Source organism: Panthera uncia (genome assembly GCF_023721935.1).
Source record: "Panthera uncia isolate 11264 chromosome C1 unlocalized genomic scaffold, Puncia_PCG_1.0 HiC_scaffold_4, whole genome shotgun sequence".
Classification (NCBI taxonomy): Eukaryota; Metazoa; Chordata; class Mammalia; order Carnivora; family Felidae; genus Panthera; species Panthera uncia.
The window spans coordinates 97,377,188-97,389,632 of record NW_026057585.1 but is presented as its reverse complement, the minus strand read 5'-3'; the positions used below and the strand labels follow the sequence as shown (position 1 = coordinate 97,389,632).

Genomic DNA, 12,445 nt, shown 5'->3' with positions numbered 1-12,445 from the left:
AATCTGATGTGTATTATAATAATATGTTTTGTATCATAATAGTATATTTTAGAATATCTTTCTTGAATAAATACAATCCATAGATTATTTTGGTTCTAATAGCACTGCGATCCTTTGGTTACCTGAAGGCCACATCGTACAGCTGCAAAGACAATAATGTTTCATCCACAGAGAGCTTCAGAGTCCATAGTTCCCATCCAAACAGCTAGATAGTCAGAATTGTTGGTGATACTGGTGAATTTTCCAGTATTGTTTTTCCCTGGGATTCCTTGATGTGTGAAGGTACTACTTAAGTACTACTATTGAATAAATTTAAGGGGCACCTGCGTTTTTCCCCTCAAAATCCCCCCCATCTGGACCTGAGCCCCACATGAAGAACTTTCGTGTCTGAGGGAGTAGAGAGAGACTGCCATTAGCTTTCCTCAGCACTTACCCTTTACACACCATCTTGTGTGCTTTGTGGGTTTTTCCTGTGTATTTCTGTGTCTGTCTTTTTATTGTCGCTTCCTGCCTCTGTCTCCTTTTATCTTCTGCTCTCTCTGCTTTCTCCAATACTGCGCTCATCTCTCCTGCCCTCCCTCCACTTCCCCCCTCTCCTACATGTCCTCTCCTCTGTTTTCATCCAGGACTATGAGAGTAAGTTGCAGGCCTTGCAGAAGCAAGTTGAGACCCGCTCCCTCGCTGCCGAGACAACGGAAGAGGAGGAAGAGGAGGAAGAAGGTGAAATCTAGAGATGGAAACTTCCTACTGTAGATCTTTTGGATCTGTACTATCAGATTAACCCTTTATTTGTGGTCAAAGCTGGATTTGATCATAGGTGACCCTACCATTTATTGGTATCTTACCGAGCCGGTTTAAAGGTGATTCAAGAGATTCTCCATTCTACAGACTGTGCTCTCTGACGTGGGAGTGGGGCTGACAGTGTTCCCCGGGGCACAAGATTTCTTAGCTTGGTCTTCACAAAAATCTCTTGGGCAGTTTACATATATGTTTCATATTACTGTATATATGAAGTTCACGTATATGTTACAGATAAATTAACTTTGAAGGAACTCTATGTACTAAATTCATTTTTTAATAGTGAAGTAAAATTGTGACCTTTTTGCTTCCTGTACTAGCAAGAAAAATAGATACACGTGAAGTTGCACGATATACTGGAGGACTTTTCTTTATTATAAGCCCTCTAATAGATATGTGTATTTTTTTAAAGGAAGTGTATTTCTTTTCTTTTTTTTAAATTTTTTTAATTTTTAATTTTTAATTTTTTTGAAGTATAGTTCTTTGATACATTGCTTTATTTACTTTTTTGATGTTTGTTTATTTATTTTAAAAGAGTGCGGGCATGAGCAGGGGAGGGGCAGAGAGAGAGGATCCCAAGCAGGCTCCATGCTCAGCACAGAGCCCGACGCAGGGCTCGATCTCACGGATTGTGAGATCATGACCTGAGCTGAAATCAAAAGAGTAGACGCTTAGCTGACTGAGCCACCCAGGCGCCCCTGTACTGTTTTAAATAGCAGGATTTTTTTAAGTTTTCTGAAATGTATATGCTACCTTCACAACATCAGCAGAATTTACTAAGCATTACTGACAAGAAGAAGACAAAAGCAAGTGAATGGAGAAAAACTGGACAATACTTTAACTTGATAAGAGAGATGAGGTAGAGGAGAGACGTAATTGCTACATAGTTAGGAGATCACCGTTAATCACGCTTCGTTTGCCCTTTCAGTTCCTTGGACACAACATGAATTTGAGCTGGCCCAGTGGGCCTTCCGGAAATGGAAGTCTCACCAGTTTACTTCATTAAGGGACTTACTCTGGGGCAATGCTGTTTACCTGAAGGAGGCCAACGCCATCAGTGTGGAACTGAAGAAGAAGGTACAGAGGGCGGGAGAATATGGGTCGTCTGGAGACACAGCTGAGTCCGAGGGGGTTCGTGGCTCCCAGTCTTGAGCTGACCTTTCCCTTGGGTGAACTCAGGTGCTTTTTGCTATGAAACAGGTTTATATGTGCCTTTCTTTTACATATGTGCCTGGAACGTGGTAGATAACTAATTAAATATTTATTCCATGACATTTTTAAAAGAACATGTTTTCTAGCTTGTTTACAGAGGAGACTATTCCGACAAGAGCTAGGGAAACATGTTAGTAGGAGGAAGCTACTCTTGCGCTTCTGAAATTCTCAATTTGCTTTTAGTTCTCTGCCGTTACATTTACAGCTGCAAGTCCTAAGTGCCCCTCCTCTAGGGTGTGAGAGGCAGCTTTGTGCAGTGGACAAGCGCTCTGCCCTCAGCCGGCTGGATTCCAATTCCAGCTCTCCTGGTTGCGTTGACTCTGACGCCCCTGCGCCTCCATTTCCTCATCCATAAAGTGGGCTTGGCAGCAGCCCCTGCCGTCTAGGGTTTTGGGAGGGATGAAACAGTAAGGACATGTAAAGAGCTGGAATAGCTCTTGGACGTGGTAAAAGACGATAAATGTTCCCGATCTTCCTCATTACCGAACCGTCACAGCGCATCTCCAGTTCACGTGCTGAATCCCACTGTATGTGCCACCGCCGAACGGCCCGGGGGCCGCAAGATGATGGGGGGTGGGCAGTGTCACATGGTAGGAGAGAGCACAGACTGCCCAGCTTTGGGGAGATTCAGTCTCTTCCCCGAGGGCTATCGTCTAGTTCTGTGAAATAGGGATAAGACGTCTTCTTCATTCACAATCTCAGCAACCCATTTCGTTTTGTAATTCTTTATCTACTCTCTTCAAGTAGACAAAATGAAGGCACAGACTGTGTCTCAGATGTAATCAATATTTGTAGGCGAAAACGCGGGGCAGTAGCGAGAAATAAATGACATGGTGCTTGAAAAGCACTTACCGTACAGTGAACACTTTTAAGGGTAGCGCTTGTGACCCTGGAATTTCGACCGGAAAGCCGGCCGTGACGCTTCCACCCCCTCTCTGTGGGGCGCTCGAGACAGACTCGCGGGTCCCCCCCTTTGTTCTCTTGTGTACGTTCTCAAGAGTCTTCACTCAGTCACCAAAGGTACGTGCACTGAGGTTTTAGTTTGTGTGAACACACTGGGCCAGGGCGGGAAAACAGAGTCTGGAAATAGCTTCGTTTGACATCAGGATGGTTCTCTACGACTAGTGTACAAGTGGCCGTATTTTCCCCCGTTAATCGCAAGCTGTTTGTTGAGCACATGCTACTCGTCTGACCTCTTCCCTGTGGGGCGTGATTCTGTCGCCTTGTTTCTGAAGCTGACTTGCCGAAAACACGGAGGCCATTTGCATGGTTTATTCCGTTCACGTAGGTGCAGTTCCAGTTCGTTCTGCTGACCGACACCTTGTACTCCCCTCTGCCTCCGGAGTTACTTCCCACCGAGGTGGACAAAACTCACGAAGACAGGCCTTTCCCGCGGACGGTGGTGGCGGTCGAAGTGCAGGATCTGAAGAACGGAGCGACGCATTATTGGTCTTTGGAGAAACTCAAGTATGGAAACATTCCTCGTGAAGGAAGTGGTGTTTTATTTAGGGAATAATGGTGGCTTGCTCAGATGGGCTCCCTCAGACTCTCCGTTCTGGGAGGAGGTCGCTGTTGCATCCTTTTCTGTGGTTCTGGATGGTTTGGAAGTATCTTCCATGCAAGATTTAAAATGTCATTGTGACATTTACTGTCCATCCATTTTCTTCTGAGTGAGTGGATCCCACTCTGACACCTTTGGCACTTGTAGATATGATCTAAATTGTCCCTCCGTAGACCCTCTTACATTTTCTTTCTTTTTTTTTTTTTTTTAATTATTTTTTAATGTTTATTTATTCTTGAGAGACAGAGACAGAGACAGAGACAGAGCATGAGTAGGAGAGGGGGGCAGAGCTAGAGAGGAACACGGAATCCGAAGCAGGCTCCAGGCTCTGAGCTGTCAGCACAAGAGTCTGACGTGGGGCTCGAACTCACAAGCCGTGAGATCATGACCTGAGCCGAAGTCAGACGCTCAGCCGACTGAGCCACCCAGGTGCCCCTCTTACGTTTTCAATGCTCCAGTCTCATGATACCTATTTCTATCTTGGATGTAATAACTAGTCATCTTTTCTGTTCTGGAGGATGATGGGTAAAAAACAGGAAAGTTATAATGTAGTTTTCTCCTTTGCATTTAAGTTGATGACATGTTTTCTACTGTTGGGTATATTGGAGGTGTCCTCTACCATTGAACTATATTTCTCCTGTAATTCAGCAGAGGTCAGGTAGCCATTTTTTTGCTTTTGGTGGCTTGTGTCTAGACTCAGACACTTTGGATACTGAGTGTTTGAGTTTCTGTACTTCTGGCCTTCATTCTTTTTTAATATCATTAAATGGTGGAAGCAGCTTTTGTTTTGTTTTGTTTTTAAATCTTGCATGGAAGATGCTTCCAAAGTGAAATTGTAATACAATCTCATGACGTTAACCCGGTGCACTTTATGTTTGTGTTTATGCAGGCAGAGGCTGGATTTGATGCGAGAGATGTATGACAGAGCAGGTGAGGTGGCCTCTGGTGCCCAGGATGAAAGCGAAGCCACCGTGACTGGCAGCGATCCATTTTATGATCGATTCCATTGGTTCAAATTGGTAGGAAGGTACGTGATGATTTCATTGGTGTCTTCTTTTTAAATAGTGAATGGTTTTGTTTCAACCTCAGCAGATATTACAGAAAGTTAAAAGAAAGTGTATAAAAATGCTCCGTGTAAAAAAATTTAAAAATGTTCCCTGTATAATCTTATCCACTCATACACAACCACTGTATTATTTGGTATATTTCCCTTCATTTTATTCAGCGTGCGGATTTAAGTCTCAACTTTCGGCTAGAGTAATTCACAATCTTCCTTGCCTCTTACAGTTGAACGAGATAGATTTATTTTTTAAAGTTTATATATCTTTGAGAGGGAGGGAGGGAGGAAGGGAGAGAGAGAGAGAGAAAACGTGAGTGGGGGGGGCAGAGAGAGAGAGAGAGAGAGAGAGAACATGAGTGGGGGAGGGGCAAGGGTAGAGGGAGAGAGAGAATCCCAAGCAGGCTCCACACTGCCAGCCCAGAGCCCGACATGGGGCCTGAACCCATGCACCAACCGTGAGACCATGACCCGAGACAAAGTCAAGTGTCGGAAAAAAAAAAAAAGAAAGTCAAGTGTCGGACTCCCAGTGAACCAACCATTCAGGCACCCCTGAACGAGACAGATTTAAAAGAAAACCTGTGTCTGTATCCTGCCCAGTTTAAAGTCATAGAATGACTTACAGCTTACCATCTTGCGACTTCTCCATGATCCGATGTGTCCTCACTTTTTTTTTTTTTTTTTTTTTTAAAGCAGTTTATCTCACGATAGTCTTTGTAAGGGTGAGCCAACCACATACCTTGGTCATCCTCTTGAGCCTCTTTTGTGTGTACATAAATTTCAACATGTAGTGAAAACAGATAATGCCTCTGGGAATCCATACTGAGTCCAAGTTCTTAGATGTTTAGAATTTTAAAAGCAGAGAGATGTAAGTTTTAGCTTAATGATTTCGGAATTTCAATTGTTTTTTAAATTTTTTTTTTTTTTTAACGTTTATTTATTTTTGAGACAGAGAGAGACAGAGCATGAACAGGGGAGGGGCAGAGAGAGAGGGAGACACAGAATCTGAAACAGGCTCCAGGCTCTGAGCCGTCAGCCCAGAGCCTGACGCGGGGCTCGAACTCACGGACCGCGAGATCGTGACCTGAGCTGAAGTCGGACGCTTAACCGACTGAGCCACCCAGGCGCCCCTCAATTGTTTCTTAATTGCAAAAATTTTCTGACCGTTTTAAAGGAACTGGGTATAAAGGAGGAGCAAAGTCATAGTATTTTGTAGAAATGAAGTTTAAATCCTTTCCGTTCTACTCCAATAGTGGAGCGTTTTTCAAGAGTTGAGTTGGCCAAACACCTCTCACCCAAGCAAGGCACGGAACTTGCTTTGCTATACGCCATTCCATCCATCTTGTTTTCTGCTCAGAGATGATGTGGGAATCGGGGTAAAGATCTAAACCATATTTTTGCACCAAATGTTGAGTGGCTCCTTTGAGGCCTGGCCGCCGATCTTTCGTGTGACCCGGAAAGTAGAAACATTTTTACAGCACACTGTTCACCTGAGATCTTCTACTCGTGTGTTTCCTTTGCTTTTCTTATTCTAAGGATCAGTCCTTGTTGCCTTTCACCTGAACCAGAGGATTTATGCTGATTTTACCCTTTGCTCTTCCACTCGCTTGTACCGTGTTGGCTCCCCAGTGGGTTCTGTCCTTTTGGCACCTGTAGCTTCCTGTTTAACCAGCTGTTCCTCTCTCCTTGGCTGTGTCCGTCGGCGTCTTCCCTGGTGCCTAGCTCCCCCATTTTCCACGGCTGTGTGAACGAGCGCCTTGCGGACCGCACGCCCTCCCCCACTTTTTCCACGGCCGACTCCGACGTCACTGAGCTGGCTGACGAGCAGCAAGACGACATGGAGGATTTTGAGGACGAGGCGCTCGTGGACGACACCGGCTCTGACGCAGGGACGGAGGAGGGATCAGAGCTCTTCAGTGACGGGCATGACCCGTTTTACGACCGATCCCCGTGGTTCATTTTAGTGGGAAGGTTGGTGAGGTTATCGTCAGAAGGGCGAAAAGGGACCAGCTCTTGCGTTAACGAGGCTCCTTGTGCAATTTTGGACGGTCTCTCCTCAGCAGATCAGCCTGTGACAGGCCAGTCTGGCGAGAGACGGGCCCTCGGGCAGCGTTTGTGAGGTGCGCAGCCTGCTTGGCATAGCACGCGGCGGTGTGTGAGGGCTCTGAGTGGAGGACCCCTGGTCTTCGGGTGCCCAGTGATTTCCTTCCGAAGGACGAAACCCCAGAGGAGAAAGGAATGAAAGCTAAGAGTCACAGGTTACAGGGTCGAAGAATGTTGCCGTGTTCTAACGCTTCCGTTTTGTAGGAAGGGGAGCGAGGAAGCGTGTGGGGGTGACTTGAGAGCAGAGCAAGTCCATGGTTGGGCACACCGGCCGGAATCGAGAGGACAGGAGTGGAATCGGGAGGAGCGTTAGTTTCTCTGGGTGCAAACGAGAATCAGGAACACGAAGTTTGCTTCTGTCTGAGACGGATGCCTTTCTTTGGCCGGTTTCGCCGAGCCCATCTGAGGTGTTTGGCTTCTGCTAAAATTTCACCTGCAGGCTTTATGATGAATCTCATGAAGTGATCTGTTGACACCATCAACAATGGATATGTGTTCAGCACTGCATGAGACTGCTTTGTGTTCAGTTTGACTTTCCAAACTGAGGCCTTGTCTCTGACCCCATCTGTCAGTGCTGCAGAGCTCTCACGCACACCCTCCTAATACTGGAGGCTTTGTCCGAACCCGGTCTTCACGCTCAAGTAAGTTTCATTACGAATTCCACAGTGCGGCACCCACTGGATTAATACAAAAGTCTGCCTAGGTTTTAAAGTATGAAATTTAATTGTAACGCTTCATTAGGGCCACACATTTTGAAAATAGGGAATTATGTCAGTGTTAAATGGGTAAGTGCCAGTTATCTAGAAATCGAAGGGCAGTGAGTGTCCCGACCCAGTGGGGATTTTAGGTTCTGAAACTGAGCTCCTCGCGTGGTGTCGGCATGTCCTTGCCTGGCAAGGACTGCGTGACTACTGAAGCAAACGATCGCTGTTTAGGGAGAGAGGGGAAAGAAGAGGTTTCTTGTAGACATGAAAGTCTCAAATATGACCGTGGGTCGTAATTTAATGTTAGACAGTCTTGGGGTCTTATGAAGGGGAGGGGCATTTATTCAGTGTTCCCTTGAATAAACATGAAGGGATTATGCAGCCATGACTGTTGTGTTTTATTAGCGTATTGCCAGGAATAGATGCTTAGTATTTCGGAGAAGATGATTTATATTAAATCTGAGAAAAGTAGTTCTGTGTACAAATAATGGGACCATGCGCTCTTTGTATTTTATGGCTGTGTGCGTTCTAAAAAGGTCGGAAGTTAGAACCAAGTCTCTGTTCAAAAACGGCTCGGTCCCCGTGCCAGTTGCGCAGCTTCTGACGCCACCCGTTCGTGTCGTACTCTGTCAACACAGTGAGGAGTGTGGAGCTTCGCCTCACATGGCACTTCGGGAAGAGCACTGGCCCTGACTGTCTGAAGTCTGAGTCCTAGCTTAGGCTTAACTTAAACCGAGGCCTCTTGGGTTCTCGAGTGCACAATGATGAGTTAGGTGGGAAAACAAAGAGCCTTAAAGATCCTTTACATCTTTGAGATTCTGTCATCCACACTAGCGAAACGAGTATCTTGGTGAAGAGTTCTACTCCAAGGCGTTTGTATTTTGAGTCACTTGTATGGAAAACTGAAGTCAGAATCCCACTTAATGTGGACATTCACTGGCTTTTTCTAAAATATGTGCGTTATTTTCTCTATGGTTTTATTCATTGTGATCATATCTGATACAAGTTAGGTAAAAGCGATCAACTCTGCTCTGATTTTCAGTTGAAGTGTCTGTTTGACACTTTAAAGACACACTAAAGAGCCTTTCAGGAATGGATTTTTCCATGTGTTTGGTTTCCCTGGGTTCTAAGACTAACTTTACCTTGCAAGGAAGAGGTTGGGGGAGGAGGTGAGATCATGGCGATCAGAGGAGTGAAAGATAGCTCTTTACTTTTGCCCTCAACTACATTTTGCATCCACAACCAAAACTGATACCTGTGCAACATCACCCAGTTGTGTAGTGGTCAACATCTGGGTAAGAGAAGTGACCTCTTTCCTGTTTTTGTGATTCACAAGATTGGCCTTTCCCTATCGGCACGTTAATTGCAAATACAATTCCCTCGTAAAATTTTCCAGTTTCTTGTGAAATTCCATTTGTAGGTTTTGTTTCTTGGCCTTGGCTGCCTCTGGTGAATTTTTATGTGAATGTTAAAAGAGCTTGTCCCTTTAGCTGTTCTCTTATGGCATGCTGGGATGTTATGAACCATCCGTCATAATTTGGGATGAAATGTAAAATATTTAAGCTAGTCTCTGGGTTAAAAGGGAGTAAAGATGGTTATTCTAATACCTAAGTCTGAACTGACATTTTTTTTTCTGTAACTAGAACCATAATTATACTGATTTGTCTTATCTTTATGTTGACAAAATTTGTTTCCCTCCTTGATGTAACTTCACAGAATTTATGCTAATATATCCTTTACATCTTACCCTGTCTCATCCCTGTTCTCCTTCAGTCTGCTAGCTCAAAGTAGAAGGACTCTCAAGAATGCAGAGTATTTATTAAAATTCCAGTTTAAAAAACTTCAGAGGAGAACTTAACACAGCATTGACTTTGGGCTGAGGACTCTGTTCTGATAATAGGACAGGGAGCTGTCTGGCGACTGTGCCCTTATGTGGCCACAGTGCCCCTGCCACTGCTATAGGATTACAGAATTCTCTTCTAAAAAGGGAAATTTGCAAGAATACTTTCTGTTTTTTCACCTTTGCAATAGCCATTGCCATGGGCAGAAAGGAGATTCTTGTCTTTAACGTGTGCTCAAACAGTGCTTTGTTGTAATGTGTGTGTGAACATGATATGTGGTGCCTTCAAGTGGTAAGCTTTTTGAAAATTAGAAACAGGGGTTCCTGCTCTAAGTATAAAACCAGCTATGCAAATCAAGACAAGCGAGGAACCTAAACTTGTTCTATATAGTTAATGTCCATCTTATAGCTTAGAAAAATCAACCTAGTATGTAAGGTTGGATGGCTTTGCTTCTCTACCTCTGGTGTAACCCATTTTTCTGGGAAATGTTCCATTTCTACTTAAAGATAGAGAGCACATCATTTTTTCTTCACTTACGTACCTAGACGTTAAGTCGTACGCCAGATATTTATTGAGTATGTTTACTCAGATATGCCAGACCCTCTGTAGGCAGGGGCAGGCAAAACCAGACATGATTTCTGCTCTCACAGGTTTGCAGTCTGGTGGGCGAGACAGACAGATAATCACATAAATAAACGGAAATCATAGCAATGATGGAATCGTGTTACCGAGACCATTTAACACCAGAGGCCGTGGGGGGGGTGGGGGGTGGGGGGTGGGTGGGAAGCGGGGGCTGTCGTGAGAGCGGTGTTCAGACTAAGACCTGAAGGTGTGAAATCAGTGGTGTGAGGTGGGTCGCAGCGTTCAGGGAGGACTCCAGGCAGGGGACAAGAATGTGCAGTGGCTCGGTGATGGCCAGGCATCGAATGCCAGCAGGTGTGGCCGGAATGCCATTGAGAGACAGAGGTGGTCTGTGTGGTGCCGCCTTGGAAGTGAAACGATCCATTTGGTACCTTAAGCCAGATTCTTAGTCTTTAAACTCTGTCACAGCACTTTGATGTTTGAGAGTCTCGTTTGTAACCCTTTTTAGAAGACTTTTCATTTTTTAATTTTTATACAACAAAGTCTTAATCCTCTGTTTCTTAGCATTTCCCTCCCCGCCTTTGGAGCAGACTGAAAGGGAAATAGACTTCATTTGATCTGATTCAGTGTTTTATTTACAGTTAGTTATTTTTGTTATACTTTTCATTCACATTTCATTTATGCTCTTAGAGTTTTATTAACATTTGTTTTTCTGTGGTGTATTTTGTCTATTTTCTGTGTGTGGTTTTTTTTTTCATTGCATTGAGTTGAAACCCCACAGATCCCCTCCATCTTCTTTTCTCTTTGTTTTAAAGTAGATACAGAGCTGGAAAAGAAGCAGAAAGTCACATGTGTCACGTTCAGTTCAGTTACGTTTGATTCCTTGGTGCAAATGTTTGCTCTTTGTTTTGCCTTGTGTTCAAAGATCAGCATATACCAAGTCGGAAGACAGGAGTAACAGTGGGAACTAGATTCTATATCCCATCCACTGATTGACGTGAACACTCCTAAGCTTTGTGATCGCATTTTTATTATTTAAAAAAACCCTCAGTAGCTACAAAATAACGGAAGAAGTAAAAAGAGTGCAAATGTGCTATAGGACTGCTAGTTTGTTTGAAATCGACCATGTGAGGTCTGTAACCTCCCTTCTGTGTTTGCATTTCTGAGTTAAGTTTTGGATCCAGGAGCAAAAGCAGCCCTTTAGAGATCAGCTGTATTCTCCCTCAACATTTGTCTCAGTGCCCTTCCAGGGTCTCCTATATGCTTGCTACGCAGAAACTTCTAGCTACAGAGCCTCTCTGTTCATGTGTGTCAGTCACCTGCCTGAAGATAACAGTCATTTCCTAGGGGAAAAATAAAGACCCATAATGCTGTGACTTGAAATCTATTTTAGAGTAGTTAACTGTGTTTCATCACATTTCCCTGCCTTTTTTGTCTCCTGATTTCTGTTTTATCTGTTGGGAGAAACAAAACAAAACACCTTTATAATTGCTTATGTTGAAAGGTGAGGCTCTTCGGTGGGCTCCCTTCTCTCCACCCTTAGCAGCATCCATAGGGCCGTACCTCGAAAGTCTGCTTCCAATTGTTACTCTTCGACCTCCAACTAGTCTTTTTTTTTTTAACTCATCATTTTTATAGGAAGTAATTTGGTATAAGTTGGTCTTTGTCAACTGCTTTACCAAGCATTTGCATTTCTTTCTGTATCATCTGTGCTGAAAAAGCAATGGGGGCGGGGGCGGGAGGGGGCAGTCTGGGAGTACAGAACAGAAAGGTGACCTTAAGACAGGGCCCAGAAGCCAGCTCACAGTTTCTTGAAGATATTCTCGGTAACTCTGAAAGCCATCCTCTCTGTCTGTGGGATGCTCAGATGTTTGTCTGCCGGTTTCTGTCTCCAGGGCATTTGTTTACCTGAGCAACCTGCTGTATCCTGTGCCCCTGATTCACAGGGTGGCCATTGTCAGTGAGAAGGGTGAAGTGCGGGGATTTCTGCGTGTGGCTGTGCAGGCCATTGCAGGTAGGTGACCCTCTCCCGGACTGGGAGCTGGGGAGTCTTTGCCTAGAGACAGAGCAGTCCCATTGTGTGGGGGCCACGCTTCGGTTATGTGATTGACGGGCTGCCTTGGAGAAAGCCTTTACTGCTTCCTTTTAGTTATTATTCCCGAGTATCATAAACGGATTCTATTTAGTCTGGGCTACAGCTATTTTGGAGTAACGGGACGAAGGGATCTCCTTTAACATGAAGAACAACTCTCGGATTGACTTTATAAAAGACATTGGTAAAACTGCTTCAGAAGTAACAGGATTTCCACGACTCTGTCTTGCTTAATTTTCTTGCAGGGTACTTCTAGTAGACCTCTCTGTCCTTTGACTCTCTTTTGTTGGGCATGGATCAAGATTCCGATATTTTATACTTTTCCATGATCCAGCCTACATTCTGAGGGAAGAATGTGGCCATTTCCTGTAGTTTTTGTCTTTTAATTTCCAAGTGCCATGTTGTGTTGAGCGACCTTTCAGCTTCTCCCCATGGAAATCTGTGGCATAGTCGCCAGGGTGGAGTTTATGAAAATCTCTGCAAATACTCCTTCTT

At 44.5% G+C, this 12,445-nt stretch overlaps 1 protein-coding gene across 7 annotated transcripts in view; it reads left to right on the top strand.

Moving 5' to 3' along the window:
• Positions 1 to 12,445, top strand: part of KIF1B (kinesin family member 1B) — a 151,126-nt gene that overhangs the window by 95,215 nt on the left and 43,466 nt on the right. For 5 of the 7 annotated variants that reach the window (XM_049618126.1, XM_049618127.1, XM_049618128.1 and 2 more), the window contains 6 exons: positions 627 to 720; positions 1,727 to 1,875; positions 3,299 to 3,477; positions 4,461 to 4,598; positions 6,351 to 6,599; positions 11,754 to 11,872. In XM_049618126.1, coding sequence (XP_049474083.1) covers positions 627 to 720; positions 1,727 to 1,875; positions 3,299 to 3,477; positions 4,461 to 4,598; positions 6,351 to 6,599; positions 11,754 to 11,872 — 928 coding nt within the window. Of the gene's footprint in view, positions 1 to 626; positions 721 to 1,726; positions 1,876 to 3,298; positions 3,478 to 4,460; positions 4,599 to 6,350; positions 6,600 to 11,753; positions 11,873 to 12,445 lie in introns of those variants that run through there. The other 2 variants (XM_049618131.1, XM_049618133.1) reach the window with 2 other exon arrangements.